Source organism: Panthera pardus, unplaced genomic scaffold, assembly GCF_024362965.1.
Source record: "Panthera pardus isolate Hobbes unplaced genomic scaffold, ASM2436296v1 HiC_scaffold_27, whole genome shotgun sequence".
In the NCBI taxonomy this organism is placed as follows: domain Eukaryota; kingdom Metazoa; phylum Chordata; class Mammalia; order Carnivora; family Felidae; genus Panthera; species Panthera pardus.
The window spans coordinates 32910709-32936671 of record NW_026526843.1 but is presented as its reverse complement, the minus strand read 5'-3'; the positions used below and the strand labels follow the sequence as shown (position 1 = coordinate 32936671).

Below are 25963 nucleotides of genomic sequence, written 5' to 3'. Positions count from 1 at the left end.
ATTGACAATTTGTTTGGAATATATGGCAATAAACTGGAAACTGATAAGTAAATAGTTGACTTTTGGGCTGTCACTTTCATTTTTCATTAACGAGTGTTCTCATTAGACCCCTTGGGTGACCGAGGAAGGGTACTAGTTTAACATGGGGATTTATTCTTTAGGATGGGCTTCGTTTGTGTGCAGGGAGGTGCTGAAAAGACTCACTAGCCCTAGAAATTAATGCTAACATATGGCATTTGTAAATGTTGCCTTCGGTCCTCTGAAGAATTCTAGCATACTTCGTGTTCCCCATGGAAAATGAATGTATTGCTCAGTTATTTTTGCAAGAGCTGACTCAAAGGAGATGACATGATGGTTCCTGTCCTGCAGTGAAATAAGATGATGGCTTGGGGTGGAAAACTGACGAGGTCATGCCCATATTTGCTCACATCCCTTGTTCGTTTCCTTTTATAGAGGAACACCAAAGAGACTTTCGTTTCCTAGTTTTTACGTTTCCTCTTCGCATTTTCTTTTCATGCCGGTTTTCCTCTCCCTTTTCTGAAAATTGCATTGATGATTTGGAATTCCATTGGCTCCCATTGTGCTTTGCAGTAGTGTGGGTGCCACTTATGGTGGCCACGGCAGAGGCATGATACCCATTTTAGGGAGTCCTTTACATATATGGGCACAGACGCTCTGACTGAGGGGTGTGGAAGGCATGTTTCATAACTTTTATATTTCCTGATGCCATCTAATACACTGCCTTTTACACTGTTTGTCTAAGTGAGTGAATACGAGCCAGGAATTTTGTTTTTGCTTGCCAGTATACTGAATACTTTCTTATAAGCACACGGAATTTTTTAAAACTTATTTTCATGGAAATTTTCAAACACACAAAGTAAAAATAACATCATGAACCCCCCCCCCCCCCCGCTTCAACAATGATCAATATTTACCGTTCTTATTTCATCTTTTCTCTCCCCTTCCTTTATATTTGTTGTTGGGGCTTGCTCTAAAATACCCCATATGTTACCCATGAATACTACAGCGCACCTGATTTTTAATGTTTCTTTTTCTTTTTCTTTTGTTAAGTAACCTCCAGGCCTAATGTGGGGCTTGAACTCATGACCCCAAGGTCAAGAGTCACATGGTCCACCGACCTAGCCAGCCAGGCACCCCTAGTTTTTAATATTTTAAAATAGTAATAATTTCTGCATTTCACACAGACTTTAGCTTTCAAACCCTTTCTGTTTTAGTTGATGTCAGAGCAACGCTTCCTGTTTATCAGAAGGAAAATGATTTGCCACCTAGGAGCCGGGTATTTTGAAACAACTTTGTAAGAAATACATCGCCATTCTTCATCTTTTAAAAAAATTTATTGGAAGTTTCTAAACTATACCGTCATGATAAATTCACGTCTTACGGGCATTAACCTGATTCTGCAAAATGTGCTATGTCATGGTCCCCTCAGAATTGATACTAATGCATTAATTTTTCTTTTCATAATTCAACAGCCACAGAACTCCCATTAAACCCTAGAAGAGCACTTTTGGCCATTATATTTTCAGTTTTGAAATTGCTTGTCAAGCCCTACACACCGTACGTGTTTTGTCTCTCTAAAATTTGATGACTCCGTGATACATGTTGCTAAATAAAGCACCAGTTCTCAAAAAAAGTGTTGGCATACAGGCCCTTGGGGATCAAAATTACTTGCATACCGACACTAAGATGTTACCTGCTTCTTCATCCATGTTAACATTTGCAAGGACGGTAAAACTACCGACGCTTTAGCGTTTCATTTATGAATGTCCTCAAGGAAGCAAGAAAAATTAATTTTATTAAATCTGAACTCTTGGGCATACATCTTTTTTTTCTTTTTTTCTTTTTTTTAAGTAAGCTGCATGCCCAGCATGGAGCCCGACATGGGGCTTGAACTCACGACCCTGAGATCAAGGCCTGAGCTGAGATCGGGAGTCAGTCGCTTAACCAACTGAGCCACCCAGGCACCCCTGGGCATACATCTTTCACTATTCTGTGTGATGAGACGGGAAGCACGCATAAAGCTTTCTCACCGGGGAGTGGACGTACACCGGCTGCCTTGAGGAAAAGTACCTGTGCGGTTGTTAGAGTTGCGAGCTAAATTAGCCGCATTTTTTTTTTAAAAATAGCAAACTTTTTACTTGAAAGATTGAATGGCACATTAACTGGTTATTCAGACCTGAGTATCTGGCAGATACTTTATCAAAAAGGAACCAAGTGAAGGGCGCCCGGCTGGCTCAATCGGAAGAGACTGTCACTCTTGATCTCGGGATCGTGATTTTGAGCCCCACGTTGGGTACAGCAATTACTTAAAAACTTTCAAAAATGAACCAGGTGTGCCTGTTACTGCAAGGAAAACAACTGAGCGTATCTGTTGCCGATGGTAAAATTAGAGCTTTCAAGCAAAAATTCAAATTTTTGAAAACTTGCATCAAGTATCAATACTTAGATTTTTCTGAGCTCGGTGGTATTTTTATTTTTTTTATTTATTTTTTTATTTTTTTTAATTTAACTTTCTTTTGTATTTTTTAAAATTTACATCCAAATTAGTTCGTATATAGTGAAGCGATGATTTCAGTAGATTCCTTAATGCCCCTGACCCATTTAGCCCATCCCCCCTCCCACAACCCCTCCAGCAACCCTCAGTATGTTCTCCATATTTATGAGTCTCTTCTGTTTTGTCCCCCTCCCTGTTTTTATATGATTTTTGTTTCCCTTCCCGTATGTTCGTCTGTTTTGTCTCTTCAAGTCCTCATGTGAGTGAAGTCATAGTGGTGGTATTTTTAATGAAAGTGGTTGATTGGGTATCGTAAAATGAAGTGAGACAACATTTGGAAGAGGTGCATCAGTCACACAATATTGTTCCAAATGACCGGTGCATGATGTTACAAAATCAAGCATGGGTAAAAGGTCCATTTAATGTGCAAGGTAGACCAATGGATTTTAATGTAACAGAGTATGAAAAATTCATAGGTTTGGTATCAGATTCCACACTGCAAGGAACATTCACAAAACTCCCACTTCTCAAGTTTTGCTGTAGCATTACAAGGAAGAATATCCATAATTATCTGAAAGGGCTCTTAAAACACTTCTTTCAACAATGTATCTTATATGAGGCTGTATTTTCTTCATTACACTTGAACCTAAAACAACATTGAAGGCAGAAGCATACATGGAAATCCAGCTGTTTTTGTATTTAGTTAAATGATAAAGCAGTTTGCAAAAATGTAAACAATACACTCTTCACTCATTTTGGGGGGGATATAGTGATTTGCGTTAAAAATGTTATTCGTGTTAACACATAATAGTTTATTGTTATTTTAAAATAAATATCTTAAGATTTCCCAGTTGTAGTTTCTTTTTTTTTTGTAATGTTTATTTATTTTTGAGAGAGAGAGAGAGAGACACAGAGAGAGAGAGAGAGACAGAGTGCGAGTGGGGGAAGGACAGAGAGAGGGGGAGACACAGAATCCGAAGCAGGCTCCAGACTGAGCTGTCAGCACAGAGCCCAATGCAGGGGCTCGAACTCACAGACTGCGAGATCGTGATCTGAGCCGAAGTCAGATGCTTAACCGACTGAGCCACTCAAGCACCCCCCAGTTGTAGTTTCTAATATGATAAATGCATTGATAGATCAAACCTACATATGAAAGACCTCTTTGGGGTCCTCAGGTCCTGAGGCCAAAAATTCAGGAAACTCTTGAGTTGAGTTTTTGTTGTTTCCAGTCTTTTCCTTTCTCCTCTCCCATTTCCTTCTTTTTTTTTGAATGAGAGACCCTCAGGATAGAAAAGTGTGGGACGTCTGAGTTGTTCCTTTATATGGTTTTATTAGCTATGAACAGAACACAGATGGCTTCTTTTCCAGTGTTACTGAGATGTAATTGACATTAACATAGCATTAGTTTCAGGCGTACCGCATAATGATTGCATATTTATATACATTGTGAAATGACGACCACAAAAAGGCTGGTTAACCTCCAGCTCCTCACATAGGTAGGCATTTTCTTAGGATGAGACGTTCCGGGTTTACTGTCTTAGCAAACTTCAAATATACAATTCGGTATTGTTAACTGTAGCCCCAACAGACGTCTTTTCAGTCGGCTCCTCGCCCCGTCTGTAGTTCCGCTGACTAGTTTTGGAGGACTCCTACTTACATCTACCTTCTATTTATTTCCATTTTTTGTTTCAGTGCATTAGGGCAAAGCGTATAATTTAACGTGTACCAAGACACCGCACTTGAAAACCTTGATTACTTTCTTACACAAATGCAGAGCTAATAAATACTACTGAGGAGACATCCCTTGGATTACTGGAATAATTAAGATATATTTGTGGCTTATTTCCCCCTCAGGTATGAAAAGAATGATAACACAAACCAGACACACTTGGTTGTTAAAACGGACACATCCGTGCCGCGGGAGGGTTGTGTGCCTAATACTCCTCCCGGTGTAAATTGCCTATACTTTGCCGTATAGTCCAAAATACGGTAGCAGTTCCCAGCATGGTAATTGACGTAAGATCCCTTGGCTTCAATGCTTCACTCACTGTGGGTGTTCTTATTTGTTTGTTTGCTTTGTAAGTCACGAAGATGGGTAAAATCCAATTTCATTAGAGGACAATAGGTCAGTGTTCCTGAGGTGCGTCACCGAGCACAGTGGGAGAGGCCTCCAGCGTGTATGTCACACATGGAAAGAATATACCTGGTACTGGGCGGGGTGGAAAGCATGACGTTTGAATGAAAGTTACCCTGATACGTCTGTGAAAGGCTCAGGCAACTTTGGGTGTGCCTCCTTCCTTCCTTTCCGCCCTTCGGGGTGTGTGTGTGCTCAGAGGTGCATGTGTGTGTGAACTTTTAACTTTATGGATTTGTTTGTACCATCTGAGAGAAAGAGAGAGAGAGAGAGAGAGAGAGAGAGAGAGAGAGAGAGAGCTTTACGCGTGCAGATAAAACAGGTTGGTTTCCATTGGCTTTCCTCAGCACTCATCGTGGTGAATTTGGAATGCAGTGTAAAAGTGGTTTTCATTCCGTGGCCTGCTTAGAAACACGTGAAGCGTCTTACACAACCCTTGCCACCGTCTTCTGTTCCCAAACCAGCTTTTGTTGCCCACCGTATAATCAGAGATTCTGTTCGCAGACGGAGTCTCAGACGTGCACACGCACAGACGCACTCCGCCTCCCCACCCCGACCCTGCACACCCACACATACCCCATGATGAGACATTTAGGTTACCAAATGGGCCACAGACTAAAACTGGCTGAACTACTGATGTGATAGAACAGTCTTTAAGAAAATGTCCTTGTACTGAGGCGCCTGGGTGGTTCAGGCAGTTAAGCGTCCGACTTTGGCTCAGGCCATGGTCTTGTGGTTTGTGAGCTCAAAGCCCCGCGTCAAGCCTGCCTGGGATTCTCTCTCTCTCTCTCTCTCTCTGCCCCTTCTCTACTTGTGTTCTCTCTCTCTCTCTCTCTCAAGATAAATAAATAAGCTTAAAAAAAAAAAAAGCCATAGCGTTCAGAAAGCTAGAAAGCATTTGCATTCAATCCAGATGGCCACGGAAGGGAAAGTCCAGGAAGCTGATTCCAGGTAGCGTTATTATTGAAGAGGTTAACAGTGCTTGAGACAGACCCATCTGAGTGGTCTGAAGGGACAAGTATGACAAAGCAAAGGTAACACTGGGAAAACCCAACATTTCTGATCCAGCACTGATACAGTCCTCTTACCTTAGGCAGTTGTCTGCGCCCCCGTTTTCTGTCGGTAAAACGCGTGATAATGCATGCGTGTGCCTCCTTCCTTCCAGTCAGCTCAAAGTGTTGGCGAGTTGCTTTTACACATGGAGGAATTGAGACTTCAGAAAGTGGAACAGGCTTCACCTAGTGAGTCAGCAACGGAGACAGATGGAAACACACAGCCTCTGGTTCCTTCTGTTCTGCATTTGTTGCCTTTTGATACTTCACGCAGTTTTTGTGACTGATGGAAGAAAGCGCTTCTGTGAAGGAGGCAAATTGTAATCGACTGGTGGCTCGTGGCGGTTCCTGATGAGGACAGGAGAGCACTCTGCCTCATAGCGTGGACCATCCTGAACCTTGTCACGAATGAGCGCAGGTTCGAGCTGCCTCCTTGTTTTCGAGAATTCAGGATGTCAGAAAATGCTTCGGGTTGCTTTACGTTATTTCAAAAAGACTGGAGTATCTGTTACGTCCCTTTGATTCATATTAGGTAGATAGGGCAGATGGTATTCTCTGGCTGTTGCATCTCATCGCATCTTTAGAGTAACCCTCTGAAGTATGTGGAATTAGCTCCATTGATACAGGTATGACCCTAGGGCTCAGAGAAGCTAAGGAATTGTTCAAGGTCACACGGAATTCAAGGCTGGCTCGCTCCTGAGACCCTGATGCTTGCACCGTGCTCCATTTCCTTCCAAACGATCCACTTGCCCCGTGTCAGTATTAGAAGTGGTCTCTTGAGCACAGTACCCCTATTGATTTTCTGTTCTCTCCCCTAATGGGCATCCTCAGATACCTGGTGGCTTAATTCAGCAGTTTACTGATCAGATACCGCTTGATTGGCTCTAAAGCAAATTTCAATCACAAGAATAGCAGGTGTCGCATAACCTAACGCCTACCATGCGCCAGGACGTGATCTAAATTTTGAACGTGTCTTAAGTGATTCTTAGGGGAAGTTGTTACTATGACCATCCCTGGAGGAGAAAATAGAGGCACAGTAGCTTAAGCAACTTGCCCAAGGACTCACATAGCCCTTAACTGCTGGGTGACACTGCCTCTGAATACAAAATTATTCCGTTCAGCCGAGTATTGGCTTTAGTTCCTTTGTGCTATGCTGGTAGAAGATATAATCCCTATACTTAACAGCTTACATTTTCGAAAGAAAACAAGACACAGATACTTGCAATCAATGCCTACAACGCCTATCATAAGGAGCATAAATGTTGTATGAAGGCATGATTAGGTATAGATTGAAACGAACAATGGAGAACATAAGTGGTCTGAGACGGTTCATTTGCCTTTCTGAGTATTGTACTTTCCTATGGACGAGTGACTGGGGCACTGGGGAGAAGCTGGTTCCATGTGTTCTAAAATAAGCAGGTTACTTGGCTAACGTTCAAGCTCTAAATAGGTATGTGGGTTGTAGCTATTTGACCTAAACCAACTTTTAAATTCCCCTATGCTCTTGCAAGATTTGAGTGAAGCTGGAATTTTAAAAATTAACCTTTCACTGGGGCGCCTGGCTGGCTCAATCGGTTAAGCATCCGACTTTGGCTCAGGTCGTGATCTCACGGTTCGTGAGTTCGAGCCCCACGTCGGGCTCTGTGCTGCCAGCTCAGAGCCCACTTTGGATCCTCTGCCCCTCCCCTACTTACACTGTCTCAAAACTCAATAAAACATTTTTTTAAAAATTAACTTTTTGCCTAATGTCGTAAAGTTAGAGTTTACTAATACTTGGCAAAATACCAGGAGGCTGTCAGGAAGGGGATTCGTAAGTATTGTATCACTCTTTTGTCAGGGTGTTCTCCTTTTCTAGCAGGAAGTGTTATGACTTGCTCTCTAAAGTTGCAATTGTAAGAAGAATGTTGGGTTTCCAGATTGGCGTTTCTGGGCGTGGGAGGTTCCTTCTATTAGTGCCGCCAGAGAGAAAGAAACAGGTTTGCTCTCGTCGTCGTGGAAGGGTAACTATTTTCATATTATTTTGTTAGGCTCTAACTTTTAGATGACTGGATATTTAAGCAGAAATTTCCTTTTAAAAAGTTCGAAATTCTTCCTCTGTGTTTGGGTAGTTCAACATTTGGAGATGCATTTGAAACCTTACTTATTCAAGTAGAATCAACTCGAAGAGAAACATGTTTGAAGTTTGAGAGTCTCCAAATGTCTCTTTATATTCTGCCTTTTCTTCATTTGGGGCAGAGTCTAGGGACGTTGTGCTTTTTTAAAAATTGGTCTTGAAATCTTCATTATATACCCGTATCTGTCAAGTTAGAGGCCCAAAGGCTTAAATGACAGAAACTATTACTTTGTATCTTGTGTGTGTGTGAAGGGGATGGAATTTCAAATGTCTTTGATGCCTTTGAGCCATAAATGGTGTTTCAGAATTCTGTGAAGGAGATGAGGTAGCTGTCATGATTAGACCAGTATTCTACTCTTATAAAATGACTCACGACAAACATTGTGAGAGTATTTGCTTATACTTTACAAGGTACCTGAAAATCGGTGGTGGTGGAATTTTGGTGCTGTTACTGTATCGTGGTAGTAATAGTGATTTCGGTGCCCACGTATTCGTCCCGGGTTTCCATCAGGTGGGGATCGTGTAAGTTTTATTTCTCCTTATTTCAACAAAGCTAAACCTCTGACTCCGATACCCAGCTGAAGTGAAAAGTGTTTTCTCGGTTAACAAGTGCTATATCTGAGAACGTATACGCAGGGTATGTAACAATGCAGGAGACACGTCCAGTGACGAATAGATAGGCTTTCAGTTTAGCTCAAAGTCAAAGCTAAAATTGTATCGCTAGTGATTTTTGAGTTGTAACATCATAATATTTTGCCTTGAATTGAAGCATGTTAGTTAACTAGTCTGATCTTGTGATGTGTGTGTACGTGTGTATATGTGTGTGTATACATATATATATATTGCCTCCATACACACACACACACATACACACACACACACACACACACACCTGAAGGTTGCCCTTGGCTTCAGTGTTAATTTTCACAGGAAAGGACAATGGGAATACCCCTCAGAGGTCAATAATTTCATCAGCAGCAGAGACATTTTGTCATGAATTATTCAGATATTTTGGGAGTGTTGATGTTTACTTAGGAAATATGGACGGGCTTAGACCTTTGAAAAGGAGAGAAGGCAGTTTCAATCCAAGGAGTTAATACAACCTTAGCTTTGTAAAGATGGGAGAAGGAGAGGTGTCACTGTGATGTTTTATCTTTGGCTTTGATAGTATTCTCCATCACAGGGAAAAGGGCTTTTCGACTATGATAAGGACATATATTAAATATCTGTGGGACCCTTGCCTGGTAAGAATTTAAAGAATGTCTTCAATCTGACTAAATTGAAGTGAATGTTTCCATTATTGGAAAGGTTACTAACCTATTTTTAAATAGCCATTACTTCAAGATCTTATCCTTTTTTTTTTTTTTATTATTAAGTACAAAAAGAAGACAGGCAACGTTTACTTTAAATGGAAGTATTTGATATGCCTCCAGGAAATGACACAGGATTAGCCACCCTTTGGGGTTTAAGTGACTCCTAGATATTGGTACTTGAAAAAAAAAGATCAATTCGAATCTAGCCAATGCTAGATTCTAGAATAGAATAGAGGTGTTTCCAGAAAATGAACTTGTTTCTTAAGAGAGCTATGTAGGGCAAAATCATGAGATGTCTGGAGTGATGGGTTCATGGGTGTTTATTGTACTGTTTCCTCTTTTGTGTATATTGAAACGTTTTCATAATAAAACATTTGAGCATAGCTTTAGTTTGGGGGCAATTGACATTTATTTCCAAACATTAGTTTTACCTAGAAATTGCAGATCTGTCGAAACATGATTTGCCACGTGATGTGTGTCATTGTAAAGGTGAACTGTGCTGCCTGATTGTCAAAATTGTAGCAAGTACAAACGTGTGTGTTGGGGGGGAGCAAAACTTTCTGTTTGACTTTCAGCTCAATTCAAAGGACAGGCTGCAAACATCTTGAGTAGTTTTGTAGTATCTTGAAGCATTAAACAAGAGGAGATAGTTAAAGCATGCTAATAAGGCAATTGCATGTGAAGAATGTGGGAACATTATTATGTCTTGACTACTTTGTTCACAGCTTTCTCTAACAGACTGCATTTTTTAAAACCACAGGAGGCAACTATGTAGGCTATTTAAGTATGTTCACTTTCCCTACTTGCCTCCATCAAAGTTTCTTCAACACACATTTAGTAGGTGCTTAATGTGGGCCAAGATACAAAGTCAAATAAGATACTAACCCTGCTTTCAAGGAGCTCACAGACTAGTGGAAGAAATAGAGAAGGAGATGTTCATACTGAAAGGGGAGAGGCTACGGGAATTGGGGAAGGGGAGTTAGTGGCTAGCAGCTAGAACTCCATGGTGTGCCTCCTTTAAAAATTTTTTTAACGTTTATTTATTATTGAGAGACAGACACAGAGTGTGAGTAGGGGAGGGGCAGAGAGAGAGGGAGACACAGAATCCGAAGCAGGCTCCAGGCCCCGAGCTGTCAGCACAGAGCCCAACGTGGGGCTCGAACTCACGAACCATGAGATCACGACCTGAGCCAAAGTCAGTCGCCTAACCAACTGAGCCACCCAGGCGCCCCAGTGCTGTGCCTCCTTTAAAACAATGCAAACAGGGGCACCTGGGTGGCTGAGTCCTTTGAGCGTCCGACTTTGGCTCAGGTCATGACCTCGCGGTTCGTGGGTTCGAGCCCCGCGTCGGGCTCTGTGCTGACCGCTCAGAGCCTGAAGCCTAGAGGCTGCTTGGGATTCTGTGTCTCCCTCTCTCTCGTCCCTTGCCCCACTCACGCTCTGTCTCTCTCTCTCAAAAATAAATAAACATTCATTTAAAAAGATCAGAGTTAGCCTTGAGTCACTGGTGAGCTTTCTACAGGCCATTTCTCAATTGACTTGGAATTTGAAACCTATTTTAGCATGGAGGCAGTAGTTAAGGTTTTTCAGGTCACTTCACAAATGTCCTTGAAACGATATACTGTGTTACCTGAAGTAATATAATTATTTTTTAGGTTTATTTATTTATTTTGAGAGGGAGAGAGAGAGAGAGAGAGCACAAGCGGGGGAGGAGTCAAGAGAGAGAGGGAGAGAGAGAGAATCCCAAGCAGGCTCCGCACTGGCTGCACAGAGCCCAGCGCGGGGCTTGAACCCACAAACCGGGAGATCGTGACCTGAGCGGAAACCGGACGCTCAGCCAACTGAACCACCCAGGCGCCACAGAAGCAATGTATTTTTGTGTTCATACTGTTTTAATCCAAGTGCGTTATAGTTCCGTCAGCCAGTTCCTTTATTCTCTGTAGTCCTCAGTACTGGATAACCTAACAGAATACACAACAGTGCCTCATGGGAAAATGCTGTCAGTTTCATTTGGGGTCACCTAGTCATGTCCTCTGTTAAGTTTTCCCAATTTGTGGCTGCAGTGTCAAGTAGAATTAGCAGAAGATCTAGGCTTGAAAAACAGCTTCACTGAATAAAGTACGCGGTACAAATGCATCGGCATCAGAAGCCGTTTGTAATAATGCTCAAGTGCTGGAGTAGTCGACAGTAAAATCCGTCACCACTTCTTCGTGCTTGAACCTTTCCTGAACTTTCAGATCTAGGAACCTGTGACGTCTGGGGGGCATTTAGAGTTTGGCTCAGTTGTTTTGACTTTCAGAGCAACAAATCCTTAAAGTTTTCTAAAAATAACGGCAGACAACTTGCTTGCTCCTTGAGAAAAATCAGCTGTTACGTTTAAGAACTAATCGCTAAAACAAAACAAAACAAAACAAGAACACCGGGGCTCCTGGGTGGCTCAGTCGGTTGAGCTTTTGACTCTTGGTTTTGGCTCAGGTCATGATCTCCCGGTTCGCAGTTCGAGCCCTGAATCGGGGAGCCCAGCTTGGGATTCTCTCTCTCCTCCTCTCCCTGCCCCTCCCTTGCTCTCTCAAAAATAAATAAACACTAAAAAAAAAACCCACAAAAAACTATGGGTGCCATAGTGATGGCTTACGTATGAAAAGAATCCTTAAAAAGTAAATCACACAGATACTTGAGTGTTTGGTTATGTTTGTACTAAGTTATTAGCACCCATCCAGTGGGAGTGGTTCTTCACTGTACTTAGCATTTAAGAGGCTGAAATTAATATTAAATACGGTGAGGCACAAGCCTGTCACATAGGGGAAATGAATGTGCCACAAGGCGTGGTAAGCAGTTGTGTCCTGATTTTTCAAAAGTACAGCCTGTTTGGGGTGCCTGGGTGGCTCAGTCGGTCGAGCGTCCGACTGTTGATCTCAGCTCGGGCCCTGATCTCAGGGTCGTGAGTTCGAGCCTTGCGTTGGAGCGTGGAGCCTACTTAAAAGAATTTACAGCCTGTTTTAACATTAATGTTTTGAAGAAAGAACTTTTAGAATTCTATAATATACAGTCTTTACTGAACCTGTTACCTGTGTTCTGTATATTTTACACAATCCTTTTTAGTGGTTTCAATACAAGAATTAGTGAATCCCTTATCCTTTAAGTAATGAGAACAAGTTAGTATTGGCTACAGGGGACACTATCTACATTTTCTGATAACTGTGCATACTTCTCAATGCCACAGTCACTTTTGTTAGGAGCTTTTCAATGATCTTCCATACTCTCTAATAGGCGTGGGCCTTCTTTCCACAAAGCAGTGTTTTTGCTTTTACAGTAAGAATACTTAATTACCTCCACTCACACACATGCTTTTTTTTTTTCTCCAGTTTATTTCTTTTTGAGAGAGAGAGAGAGAGAGCATGAGTGGGGGAGAGGCAGACAGAGAGAGGGAGAGAGAGAATCCCAGGTAGGCCCCACACTGTCAGTGCAGAACCCAGTGCAGGGCTCGAACCCACAAACTGAGATCATGACCCGAGCCGAAGTCGGAGGCTTCGCCGACTGAGCCACCCAGGTGCCCCCCACACGCTTTTAATTTTACATTTGCTGCACAGCTTTGTGTCTTGGGCGAAATCCTGTAACTACCCTAGGCTCTTGTTTCTTCCCTAATACAGCTTCCATAGTCATTGGATATTGGGCTTGCTGGGAATTAGCACTACCCTCAAAACATTGAGTCGTGCCTCCGCCCGGGACCCGACGACGTGAGAGGTGGATACAGAGAGGAGTCCTTAGTGGGAGAGAGGGAAGGAGGAACGGGGTCGGATAGAACAAACAGTAGTGATGTAAAGTTAACAGGACATGTTCAGAAGGATGGTTGTGATCCAAAAGCTAATTTTGGGGGTGCCTCAATGGCTCAGTCGGTTAAGTGTCCCACTCTTGATTTCAGCTCAGGTCACGATCTCCGGTTTGTGAGGTCGAGCCCCGCATCGGGCTCTGCGCTGACAGTCTAGAACCTGCCTGGGATTCTGTCTCTTCCCCCTCCCTTGCTCTCTCACTCTCTCTCTCAAAATAAAAATAAACTTTAAAAAAAGCCAAGTTTGAGTGTTTGGAAGTGGAAAACTGGTTAGTGTGCCTGGTAGGACCGCTCTAGAGGACATAAATATCAGGCAGAGATTTAGACAAGCCGTTTTAGGCATAAGCAATGATAGCTTCCTTAAAGGGCGACCAACGTGATCGAAATGGTCGTGGGCACTAGCTGTGGGCCACTTTTGACTCAGAAAATATGTATTGAAAATGCACTGTGTGCATTATTCTATGTGCTGTGGTGAATACAGAGATAAGTGAGCTGTACTTCCAGTCTGATAAAGGTTATGGTCTTGCTGGGGGGCAAGAAATTCACTCAATAAGCTGTCGTGGAGGAGTCTACAATAGCAAAATGGTTGAGAATCCTGACTGTAGTGGCAGGCAGACCTGGGTTTGAGACCTGGCTCTACCTCTCAATAGCTGTGTGACTTTGGGAAAGTTACACAACTTCTCTGAGCTTACTTGCTCTTCTGTAAAGTGGGAATAACAGTATCACCCAGTTTAGAGACTTTTTTTTCTAAAAACGTCTCTAGAGAGATGTAACTTCCATAATATATATATATATATATATATATATATATATACAGCATTTAGCAGAATGCACGTAAATAATAAGCCTTCTGTAAATGTCAGCTGTAATGTAAGCTTACAATGATATGTTATTATACTATCTTAATGATTATTATTACCTACTCTGTAGGCACTGCGATCGGGGCTGGGAATATGAAGATGAAAATGGGATATGGCCCTTTCCATCAAAGAGCTCTCTTATAAATGCTGTCCTTGTGGTGACAGTATTTTCCCATCCAGACATTGGTACATAGGCTGTGACAGTAAAACAAAAGATTTAAAATTGGAGCTGTCCGGGGGTGCCTGGGCAGGCTCAATGAGTTTAAGCATCCGACTTTGGCTCAGGTCACCATCTCGCGGTTCGCGAGTTCGAGCCCCGCGTCGGGCTCTGTGCTGACAGCTCGGAGCCTGGAGCCGGCTTCGGCTTCTGGGTCTCCCTTGCGCTCTGCCCCTCCCCCACTCGTGCGCTGTCTCTCAAAACTAAATAAACATTTAAAAAAATAATAATAAAATAAAATTGGAGCTGTCTGAAAGAAGAAAACACAGCCAGTACCGGGCAGAGGGGCTTGTTACTCTCAGGTGGGTTCAATCTGAAGAGACTCCCTTAAAGGTGCTTTTTGAAGGGCAGATGGGAGATGGGTGGAGAACATTCCACCGGAGAGAAGCACAGAGGAGAAGGAATGGGAACGGGAAGCTCCGTGGCCTGCTTGGGAAACGGTATCTTTCTCGAGTGAGTCGAGGGTGCCGGGCACGTGATGGGAAGTGACATCGCAAAGACACGCAGGGATCAGTACAGAAACGTGTGGGGCCTTGAGTGTCGTGCATAAACGGTGGGACTTTGTTTCGTGTAGAACAGGTCGTAGATCATCTCCCCAGGGCGCCGGCAGTGTTAAGATGGCATTGGAGGGACACGAGGGGCGATAGACCAGCTAAAAGGCTTTTGGAATGGGCCGGACCTGAGGTAATAAAGGGGGTATGCTGGGAGAACCCGGACCGCTTAATTATTTACTTCACCCTCCCTCTGTTTCTTGTGGCCCAACTTCGGCCTCAGATCTGGAACCCTGGAGACGGAGGAAAGTGGGCAACTTGAAAGGGAAAGCTGAGGCGGCAGGAGAGGCAGTTGAAAAGGCACTAAGGGGGCAGCGAATTCAACGTAGGCGCTTTGGCTTTCCTGACTGGGATCCTTCTCACTGACCTTCTGGTTTCCGCTCAGGTCATGATCCCGTGGTTCGTGGGTTCGAGCCCCACATCGGGCTCCTCGCTGACGGTGCGGAGCCTGCTTCGGATTCTCTCTCTCTCTCTGCCCCTCCCCTGTTCATGCTCGCTCGCTTGCTCTCAAAAATAAATAAAGAAACCTAGAAAACCAAAGGTCTTCTTTGGAAAACCTTTCCTGACCCTCCCCACTCAGGAAACACTAATAGCCAGGTAGCACCAATATCATGTGTCTGTTTTTCTATTTCTGCCACTAGATAGTAAGCCCTTCAAGAGAAGGGGACTTGGGGTCCTAATTCTCTCCATATGCAGCACCCAACCCAAGCCTGGTGCCTGCCAAGCCTTCCATGAAGGCTGGGATGTGAACGGAGGAGTGAGTGACTGCGGTGGACGGACAGTCAAGTTGAAATCTAGAAAGCCATTGGGAAATACAGGTTTGGAGCTTGAGTAATCCTAGTAAGAGCAGCGGGGCTTTTAGCTCAGGGTCGAGCACCCGCGTGACCTGGAGACCAGTGCTGTTGACTTGCCCAACTAGGGAGGAGGCAGGGCGGCGGTTTCTGTGGGCACAGGTATGTGAAGTGTGGGTGACCCAAAGCGCTGCCTGGTGTGGACAAAGGAAGGTGACCGCTCTCGAATTATTCATACATCGCAGAGGCTCTGGAGGTTTCTTCCCTTCACTTATTGTGAAATAGTGTCTTCTTCCATGTTTTCTGGCCACCCTTTGTTGCCTCGCCTTCCCAGTTGTGTTTCCCTGGCACGCTAGTGTGGCGGGGTCTAGGGTTGAATCGCCTCCCCCCACCCCCAGCCCCCACTTTTATCCCGTAGTTCCCTTTCGGCTTCGAGAAGAAGAAATCCAGAGTTCATCAGCAACTCCTGATTATCCACGGGTGAGTTTCCCAGTGCGGGGCGCCGGGCCTCCTGCCCCACGTGGTCCCGGATGACCAAGATTAGTAAATAGATTATTCCGTCAGCTGCATTCCTCAAGTGAATCGCTTTAGGGAATGAAAACAGGCACCCCTCCTCATCTCCGCCACATACCTTTCAGAATTTGAGTAATAGTTTCAGGTAGCTCCTGGTCGGTACGCCTTTCTCAGCAAAGATTTGTGTTCAGGGTTGAAGTGTAGTTAAACGAGCCAGTGGAGTGGTTTCATAATTGCCGCATTGTTAGTCAAACTCTGTAATTAGGGATGACTTCATAGGCCTAAGATTCCTCTATGGGTGACGCCCTGAATTCAGGCCCGGTTGTACACCATATCCTTTTATGAAAAACACAAACAAACAAGGTTTTGTTTGCTTTTTCTTTTATTCCCCTTTTTGAAAATCTGTTTTCCTTTGTCTCAGATGTTTAGGGAGAGAGAGGATTTGTTTTTGCTGTTGTTGTTTTGGGTTTGGTTTTTTTTTGTTTTTGTTTTGTTTTGTGTGGTTTTTTGGTCCTAGGGGAGGCAGGCATAGGAGCAAGGGAGGAGACAGAATTTGGGACAGTGAGAGAACTCAGAAAAATGCAGAGACCCTGGGAGCTTTTACTTTTGATTGGGATTTCATTTGGCTACATTTAAATGGAAGGAAAATATAGATCTTTTTTTTTCTTTTAAACGGCACACTTTCTCTCGCTCGCTCGCTCTCTCCCTCCCTTGTAAAATAAAGTTCAGTTCGTTGGTAAGATAGACTCGGGAGGAAGACCTTTTTCAAAAGTCACCCTTTTCTTTTGGCCTGGCAACCGCATACCGAGAACCTAAGGTTAAACTTCAGCAAGTAAATTTACTTTTTACCTCTTGACCTTTTATTTTTCAGTGCTGATGGGGGGGGGGGGGAATGGGCAGATTGGGAGGAAAATGACAATATTGACAAGCTGTTAGGTGTCTTTTAAAGTGGTCCTGAAATACTTAAAGTAAAATTTGCATTTTTTAAAAATGTCTTCTGGCCACTCTTCAAGTTGTATTTGGAAACTGGCCTTAATGAAGGAGTTAAATTGAGTCATGGGTGAAAAGTGGCTGACAGGTTTTCTTTAGGCCCCTCCTTCTGAAATGATATTGACTAAAGGCTTAGAATTTTTAGGTATGAAGGACATCTTTAGACGCTGTAGTCAATACTTATAGGGAAAATGGAATAACTTTTCATAGATCCCATTTAAAAGGTTCTTACTAGAACTTGGGCCTATTTTTATATAGCCTCTCACAATGATCTAGATATTTATTCCCTGTTTTCTTTCATCAAGGATCTGAAGTTACTGTAGAATAATTTATATATTACAGTGTGCCTTCACATATGCCCTCCTTTTTCATTTTTTTTTTTTTTGTATTTTTTAAGTTTATTTTGAGAGAGAGAACCCCAAGCAGGCTCTGCACTAACTGATGTAGGGCTTGAACTCACGAACCATGAGATTAACTGCCTGACCCACCCAGGCGCCCTACATATCCCATCCTTAATCTTCATGAGGACCTGAGGGAAGTAGGTATTATTATTGCTGTCTTCAAATGAGGAGACTGAGGGTCCGATTAAATAATCTTGCTCATGGACACACTGCTAGGAAACAGCAGAACTGGGACACTGACCTTTTCGGATCCCACATCCAAGTCTTCCCATATTTCAAGGAATGCCCCGTGAAGAGAAATAGAGCTGCTGTCATTTTAATTTGTAAGATTTTAATTTTTAAAACCTTAATGTTAAATACCTACCTGGCAGCACCCCCCCCCCCTCAGAATAAATAAATAAACTGGAAAGAAAGATACCATCAGGGGCACCTGGGTGGCTCAGTCGGTTAGGCAGCCGACTTCAGCTCAGGTCATGATCTCAGGGTTCATGAGTTTGAGCCTCGCGTCGGGCTCTGGGCTGACCGCTCGGAGCCTGGAACCTGCTTCAGATTGAGTGTCTCCCTTTCTCTCTGTCCCTCCCCTGCTCGCTCGCGCAGGCTCTCTCTCTCTCTCTCTCAAAAATAAATAAACATTTAAAAAAATAAAATAAAAATTGTGACTTTTATCGGGTGCCTGGGTGGCTCAGTTGGTTAAGCATCAGACTCTCGGTTTCATCTCAGGTCATGATCTCACGGTTTCGTGGGTTCGAGCCCTGCATCTGGCTCTGTGCTGGCAGTTCAGAGCCTGCTTGAGATTACCTTTCTCTCCCACTCCTTCTGCCCCTCCCCTGCTCACACTGTCTCTGTCTCTCACAAAAGTAAATAAATAAAAATTATTTTAAAAATTGTGACTTTTATCAACTAAAGCATATATGGCAAGGCTTTTAAATTTGACTTTGTATTTAGTAGTGGCTCAGGTGCCTCAGGGTAGCATTTATTTTATGTAATTACAAATAAACGAGATTGAGTTTATTTAAGCGAGAAACTCCTAAACTATTCTGTTTTCCTGGACCATCTTGCCTGGAAATGTTGTTTTGGGGACATATGCATGTTCCAATTCTTTTCATTCTTATTCAGATGTGCCTCCCGAAGTCTCCTGTGAGTTGTAGGTGTTGTTGGGGAGAAAAAAAAATGTCTTCTTCCGCCCTTCTAGGTTCTTTGGCTGGTCTGATTAAATTGACATGATAAAGATTAACAGGAGACATACAGAAGTTTAATAACATAGGGGCGCTGGGTGGCTCGGTCGCTTGAGCATCCAGCTTCAGCTCAGGTCATGATGTCACCGTTTGTGGGTTCGAGCCCCTTGTCGGGCTCTGCACTGACAGCTCAGAGCCTGGAGCCTGCTTTGGATTCTGTGTCTGCCTCTCGCCCTCTCATGCTCTGTCTCTCTCTCTCTCTCAAAAATAAATAAACATTAAAAAAATTTTTTTAAATAAAAAAAAGTTTAATAACATATATACCTCCTGCATCCATGGGAGAGACCCTGGAAAACTGAGCACCTCTCTGAAATGGCTGAAGCTACCACTTTAAATACCACTTCTAGGCTAAAAACAAAAGAAGCTGCTGGGGGTGGGGAGTCAGTCATGGGAGGTAACCAGGAAAAGCGCAGTAAACAACAATAAGCTTGTCATGCAGATTTAAGACTGTGCCTTCCTCCATTAATAAGAGTTTCTAGAGATTTCAATATTCTCTTCCTGTTATAGCCGGGAGATGCTAGGACAAATGGAGAGTTCCCTTAGGAATGTAAATATTTTGTACAAAAGGTTAACTTCTCAGTTTCCAGAGCCCCGCCAGTGTTCGCTATTAAAAATAACCAGCTGAAAATAATATGCCAAAGAGGCATATTTTGGGGTGGTATATTTGCTCCCTTATAGTGTAAAAGAAATCACTTTAGGCTTTCATTGAGATAATTAGACAAGAATAAGAAATTAGAAAACCTGAAAGGAGGGGTGCCTGGGTAGCTTAGTTGGTTAAGCACCTGACTTCAGCTCAGGTCATGATCTCACAGTTCGTGAGTTCAAGCCCCGAGTCGGGATCTGTGCTGAAAGCTCAGAGCCTGGAACCTGCTTCGGATTCTGTGTCTCCCTCTCTCTCTGTCCCTCCCCTGCTCACGCTCTGTCACTCTCTCTCAAAAATAATATTAAAAAAAATTAAAACCTGAAAGTATATTCTGGTGTCTTTTTTAATGCTGAGTCATATTGATTTTTTAAAATTTTTATTATTGAAGTGTAGTTGACATAATGATTCGTTTCAGGTAGATTGCTTAGTGATTCAACAATTCTATACATTGCTCAATGCTCACCACCGTAAGTGTAGTTTCCAACTGTATTAATATTTTAATAAAATTTACCCATTTTATTTCTGAGAGAGAGCAAGCACATGCAAGGGAGAAGCAGAGAAAGAGAGAGGAATCCCAAGCAGGCTTCATGCTATCACTGCAGAGCCTGCTGTGGGGCTCGAACCCAAGAACTGAGAGATCATGACCTGAACCAAAATCAAGAGTCAGGCGCTGAACTGAACTGAGCCACCCAGGCACCCCTCTGTTAATATTCTTTTGTAAGTAAATGGTTGCCTTGAAGTCATTTCTGTGAGATCTAAGTATTTCCTAATTTTGCAGGAAGAACAAAACTACCTCTTTCCTGGCCTATCTGAACAGAAATGAATATTCTTCCAAGTCTCCAGAGCCTTTTCCCTTCTATCTCTTTATTGCAGCCACTAATTCCCTTTGTGTCCAATTATAATTATTTATACGTTGCCTTCCCCAGACTGTAAATTCCTTGAGGGCAGGAACTAGACCTACAACTGATGCCTAAAATATTGGCAAAAGTGTGTGAGGATAGGTGTGTTGGCGTTGGGGAGGAGCGTGAAGAAGAGGGAAAGAGATTTCTGCCCTGTTCAGCCTTGCGGACCCGCAAAGGGGAGAAACCATGGGGGTGGGGGAGAAGGGTTTAGTCAACAGGGATGAAGCATGGGGCAGGAGGGGGAGCTATGTCTAGAACCCTCTTTATCTAATATTCCCTTTCGTAAGGGAGTGATAGGGTAGTATGAGAATAAATCACTTGTCTTTGTTTCTTTAACTCAAATACTTTAGATCATTACTGATGCCTAAACTGCCCAAACTGGAAAGGACCTTCAGAGATAAGGAGAAGCCGCATGTTTTGGATTTTCTGAGACAGTCTCACTTTCAAACTTTCTGTGCCCTTGTTGTACATGGTGAAGTTCATGGAGATGGTTAATGATTTCGTATTGAAAACTTGACTATGTAAAACTTGTGTAAAGAAACTTGGAGGGCGCCTGGGTCGTTCAGTTGGGTGAGCGCCATACTCTTGGTTTCAGCTCAGGTCACGATCTCACGGTTTGTGGGTTCCAGCCCCACATCGGGCTCTGTGCCGACAGCGCGGAACCTGCTTGGGATTCTCTCTCTCTCTCTCTCTCTCTCTCTCTCTCTCTCTCTCTCTCTCCCCCTTGTGCTCTCTCTCTCAAAATAAATAACCTTATTTTTAAACAGAAAAGAAAATTGGAGTAATTCCTATATAGTATTTTTGTAATCAGAAGTGTTAAACATCATAATAGTAAAATAAAGGATACTTTTTAAAAGTACCGTCCTCATTACGTTATAGCTTAACATGAAAAATCGCTTTTTACTCTTAACTTTTTAAAATGCCTACCTCATATCTAACTGAAGATCTTTCTTTACCTTCTAGAGCCTCAGACTACTCTGAAAGGTGTTTTTACCCAACTTATCTACTGAGACATTTGTCCCTCTTTCGTGACATTTTAACATCCTAGGTAAGAAAAGTTTATGAAGAAGCAAGTTCTGTTTTCTGTTTTTTAAAAGTCTGTTTTTCTAACCAAGGAGCCACCTCTGGTGGGGGATGTTGATAATGGTGTTGGCTGTGCATGTGACTGCTGAAGGATTGCACGAGGCCTGAAATCTCTGTGCTCCCTGTTCAGTTTTACTACGAACCTAAAAGTCTGCTATAAAAATAAAGTCCTTAAAAAAAAAAAGACTGAGAAAAAATAAATCCCCCTCCCCCCTCAAATAAACAAACCCAGAGCAAGACATAATTATTTTTATTCCTCTCTGTCCAAAAATTGTGGACAGGTTTGTATTTGGGGATTACCCATTGTGATACAGACCTCCTTCCTTTGTTGCAGAGCTCAGGAAGATTTTTCTATAAAGGTCCAGATCATAAGTGTTATGGGCCAAGAGGCAAAATCAAAAATATTATATTATTAATATCAAGGATGTAATAATATTATTTCCACGAATTTTTGCTGACAAAATTCAAACTATACTACTACTACTAATAATAGAGTACTTTTTTGTAATACACATCTACTGATGAGAAAAATAGAATTCGCTCTTGGAGGGGGATAACCTTTCCCTTAATTAGGGCTCAAAGTTAACGTGCCTTATCAAAACTGACTGCAAATGTTTTTCTTTCTTTACAAACCATATTTAGCTTGGGGGCCGTGCAGAAATAGGCAGTAGTTCAGATGTGGCCCACAGGCCACAGTTTGTCAACCCCAGCTCTGTTGGTTAAGTGGGTAAAATAGGGCCCGGTCAGAACGCAAATTATGTATTTGGAACCCAATTATGTGTTAAACCCAAATAATGTAAGTTATATGAACGCCCCTTTAATGGGAGTGATTGATAGGTGTTAGTATCCTATTTGAAAATCAATGTTTTCACAAGGACTGGTTTTATTTATTTATTTTAAATGCTTATTTATTTTTGAGAGCAAGAGAGAGACAGAGTGCAAGCGGGGTGGGGGGGGGGGCAGAGAGAGAGGGAGACACAGAATCCGAAGCAGGCCCCAGGTTCCCAGCTGTCAGCACAGAGCCCGATGCGGGGCTCGAACTCACAAACGGCGAGATCATGACCCGAGCAGAAGCTGGACTCTCAACGAACTGAGCCACCCAGGGCACCCTTAGTGATTTATTTATTTATTTTTAATGTTTATCTATTTTGAGAGAAAGAGCACGAGTGGGGGAGGGGCAGAGAGAGAGGGAGAGAGGGAGAATCCCAAGCAGGCTCCGTGCTGTCAGCTCAGAGCCCGACGCAGGGCTTCGTCCCGCAAACTGTGAGATTATGATCTTAGCTGAAACCAAGAGCCGGACGCTTAACCAGCTGAGCCACCCAGATGCCCCCGCAATGAATGATTTTAAAGTGACTTGATGGAAAAAATGGTAACTGTGTGAGGTGCTGGATGTGCTAACTAACCTTGTTGTGGTAATCATTTCACAGTATGTTAGTATATCCAGTCATCGTGGTATACACCTTAAACGTACACGATATTACATGTCAATTATATCTCAGTAAAGCCGGAAAAAAATGTAAAGAGCCAGTAAGAAAGAAAGAGAGATAAAGGCTTAATCGAACCGTTCCATTGTACGTGAGTCTTTGGTCAGGCGATTTTGACTTTTAGTTTTGGCATGAATAACCAAGAATTTCTAGGATGTATCTCTTTCCTGTCATTGCTGGGTACCTTGGCCCTTCCTTACACTTAGGAGCGTAAGATTTTGTTCTTGAAAGGAAGATTCAGAGACTTTTTTGGTCTGAATAACTTTTGGTAAATCATGACTTCTCATGTGTTTGTTTTCTTCATGATGGCTTTAGCTATAAATATGGGAACGTATTCAGATGCTTTTAGCAGTTTGCAATTCTGTTTAAATTCTAAGATGAGAATTTCACAGGAATGCTTATCGTATATTCATCACAAACATCGCTCAGTCGTAAACCTTTTTGGTTTTGTCTTTAGACCTTTAAATGGACGAGATGGCTACCACTCAGATTTCCAAAGATGAGCTTGATGAACTGAAAGAGGCCTTTGCAAAAGTTGGTGAGTATTTTTTACAGCGTTACCTATAGTAAAGCAATAATTATGTGGCCCTGATAAAAGTGATTTCTCTAAAAAATTATATGAATGGTTAATCGTGAACCGTAGGGCAAGGTAGTTAAAATCAACGGGATAAAGTTTTAGGAGCAACACGTTAAACTATTATTTCTAATTACGTCTATTATCTAATATGGTCAAGGGCTGGCTGAATGGCTCCATTAATAGAGCGTGTGACTCTTGATCTTGGGGTCATGAGTTCAAGCACCATGTTGTGCCCAGAGATTACTTAACAATAAATAAATAAATAACAAACAGGGTGATGTACTTCTTTGTAAAAAAAAAAAAAAAAAAAGTGGTCCTATGAAATAAATTCCACAGCATACCAATAAGAAAAATAAAAAAGGTAGATTATCTAATACGGTCAAAGGTTTTTAGTCCTGGGTACCAGTCCTTCACTGGGGGCCACTGTGGCTCCTGAAATTCTTAGACAAATCTTTGGTTGTTAACTGTATTATATAGCATATATTTCTTAGGAGAGTATTGGAGCCTTCACCATATTCTCAGAGGGACGTGTGACCCCTGAAAACATTAGGTGATTCCTTCAATTAGCTGATGCTTTGCCTTTCCCTGATTAGCTTGGCTTTGTGGCCTTTTTCATGGAGCTTCTGTGCCTTTGGATAACACAGTCTGTTCAACCTTCTCACGTTAAGCTGTAGTATCAGCATAAGATGGGAAGACGTAGCATGCCATTCGGTTTTTCCTTAAACATCACAGAACATGTCTTAGAATTTAGCAGCTATGGAAGCAGTTGATAGTATTTACATTCCAAATTTCAGTGCTCATGTCCTATCAATAGAAGATAGTGAGAAAACAGGGTAAGAACTGATGATTGATGTATGTACTCACGTGAGTCAACATGGGCCTAAAGAGGTAAGCTTCGGGGCACCTGGGTGGCTCAGTCGGTTAAGCGGCCGACTTCGGCTCAGGTCATGATCTCGCGGTCCGTGAGTTCGAGCCCCGCGTCGGGCTCTGTGCTGACCGCTCGGAGCCTGGAGCCTGTTTCAGATTCTGTGTCTCCCTCTCTCTGACCCTCCCCTGTTCATGCTCTGTCTCTCTCTGTCTCAAAAATAAATAAACATTAAAAAAAAATTAAAAAAAAAAGAGGTAAGCTTCTAGTATGTGGTATCTCCTTGATCAAAGGGTGTCAAGTTAGATCATAATGATCTGTTATTTAAATCAGAACTGACTCTCTGACCTATGTTACAAACCTCATTAATGAAAAGCCAGGACATGTACATCTCTATTTCCGTACATTTCGGAACAGCATTTTCTGCGAAGGCGTTTAAGGCTAACAGCAGGCCTTGGGAAGAATAATGATGCCTCACCAGGGTGACTATTCATAATCTCCTCAGAATTCTAAGCAGAGGTGCCCCTGGGTGGCTCAGTCTGTTAAGCTTCTGACTCTTGTTTTCTGCTCAGGTGATTTCAGCTCTCAAGCTCGTGGTTCGTGGGATCGAGCCCCACTTCGGGCTCTGCTCTGACAGTGTGGAGCCTGCTTGGGATTCTCTCTCTCCCTCTCTCTCTGTCCCTCCCCAACTCACGTGTGTGCACACTCTTTCTCTGTCTCAAAATAAACATTAAAAAAAATAACCCTAAGTGGAAAAAATTGGGTAGGCCTGAATCGAACATAATTTTCTGGGTGTCTATGAGAAAAAAAAAAAAAAAGGAGTCTGTTAACTGGCCATAGTTACTACTTACCATAAGGAGAGTATTATCTGGTACTCTCCTGATGTTCGATTGATTGCAAGAAAATGACAGGTGAATTCCTGGCTGCAAGATTTTTTAAATCTCATTATTCTATAGAAATATGCTTGTGATAATTGTTTTAGCATCGCATATCCTTTGAACCTTCTTTTTTTTCTTATGTTCGTCTTTCAGTATGAGGGACGGCCTAATTTCTGTCTTTATGAATAGAATCTTGGGGTAAGGACCGTGACTTATTATTGCCATTATTGAATCTTAAAGGCCTCGTTTCCTCAAATACATGTTTATTGTTTAATACAGGCCTTGTTCTCGTGTGCAGCACCTTGAAAACAATTGTGTGCAATTTCGTTTTAAAATTAAAGCTCTTCAGATATGTTTTACTTGAGGGCACTGAAATACTCTTATCCGTAAAAGAGCTTAACTGCTCCTCAAAAGCTTTAAAGACACAAAGAGGGTTGACCAGTTATCTCCACATAGGAACCAGGGTTAAGTACAAAACATGAGGGATCAGTTAGAGCTTGGACTGAAGGCAAGAGTCACTGTAGAACTACTGTCTATTTTAAATCCTGCACCTTGGGGCGCCTGGGTGGCTCAGTCGGTTGAGCGTCTGACTTCGGCTCAGGTCATGATCTCACAGCTTGTGAGTTCGAGCCCCGCGTCGGGCTCTGTGCTGACACGTCAGAACCTGGAGCCTGCTTTGGATTCTGTGTCTCACTCTCTCTCTGTCCCTAACCCACTCGCATTGTCTCTGTCTCTCTCAAAAATAAGTAAACATTTAAAATCAATCAATCAATCAATCAATCCTGCAGGGGTTAGGGTGGACGGGGAGTTTCCCAAAGACAGCAGATTGGATCATACGTCCTACTGATGTCCCTAATAGACATATATTTATTTCAAATAGGGGTGCCTGGGTGGCTCAGTCGGTTAAGCATCTGACTTTGGTTCGGGTCATGATCTCACGGTTCATAGGTTCGAGCCCCTTGTCGGGCTCTGCGCTGACAGCTCGGAGCCTGGAGCCTGCTTCGGATTCTGTATCTC

The 25963-nt window shown here is 42.7% G+C and overlaps 1 protein-coding gene across 5 annotated transcripts in view; it reads left to right on the top strand.

The window, feature by feature from the left end:
* The window catches only part of PLS3 (plastin 3), a 90218-nt gene that overhangs the window by 23354 nt on the left and 40901 nt on the right, over window positions 1–25963 (top strand). For 3 of the 5 annotated variants that reach the window (XM_019426909.2, XM_019426905.2, XM_019426907.2), the window contains exons 2-3: window positions 21023–21107; window positions 23084–23164. In XM_019426909.2, coding sequence (XP_019282454.1) covers window positions 23092–23164 — 73 coding nt within the window. In that variant the 5' untranslated portion in view covers window positions 21023–21107; window positions 23084–23091. Of the gene's footprint in view, window positions 1–7599; window positions 7702–21022; window positions 21108–23083; window positions 23165–25963 lie in introns of those variants that run through there. The other 2 variants (XM_019426906.2, XM_019426908.2) reach the window with 2 other exon arrangements.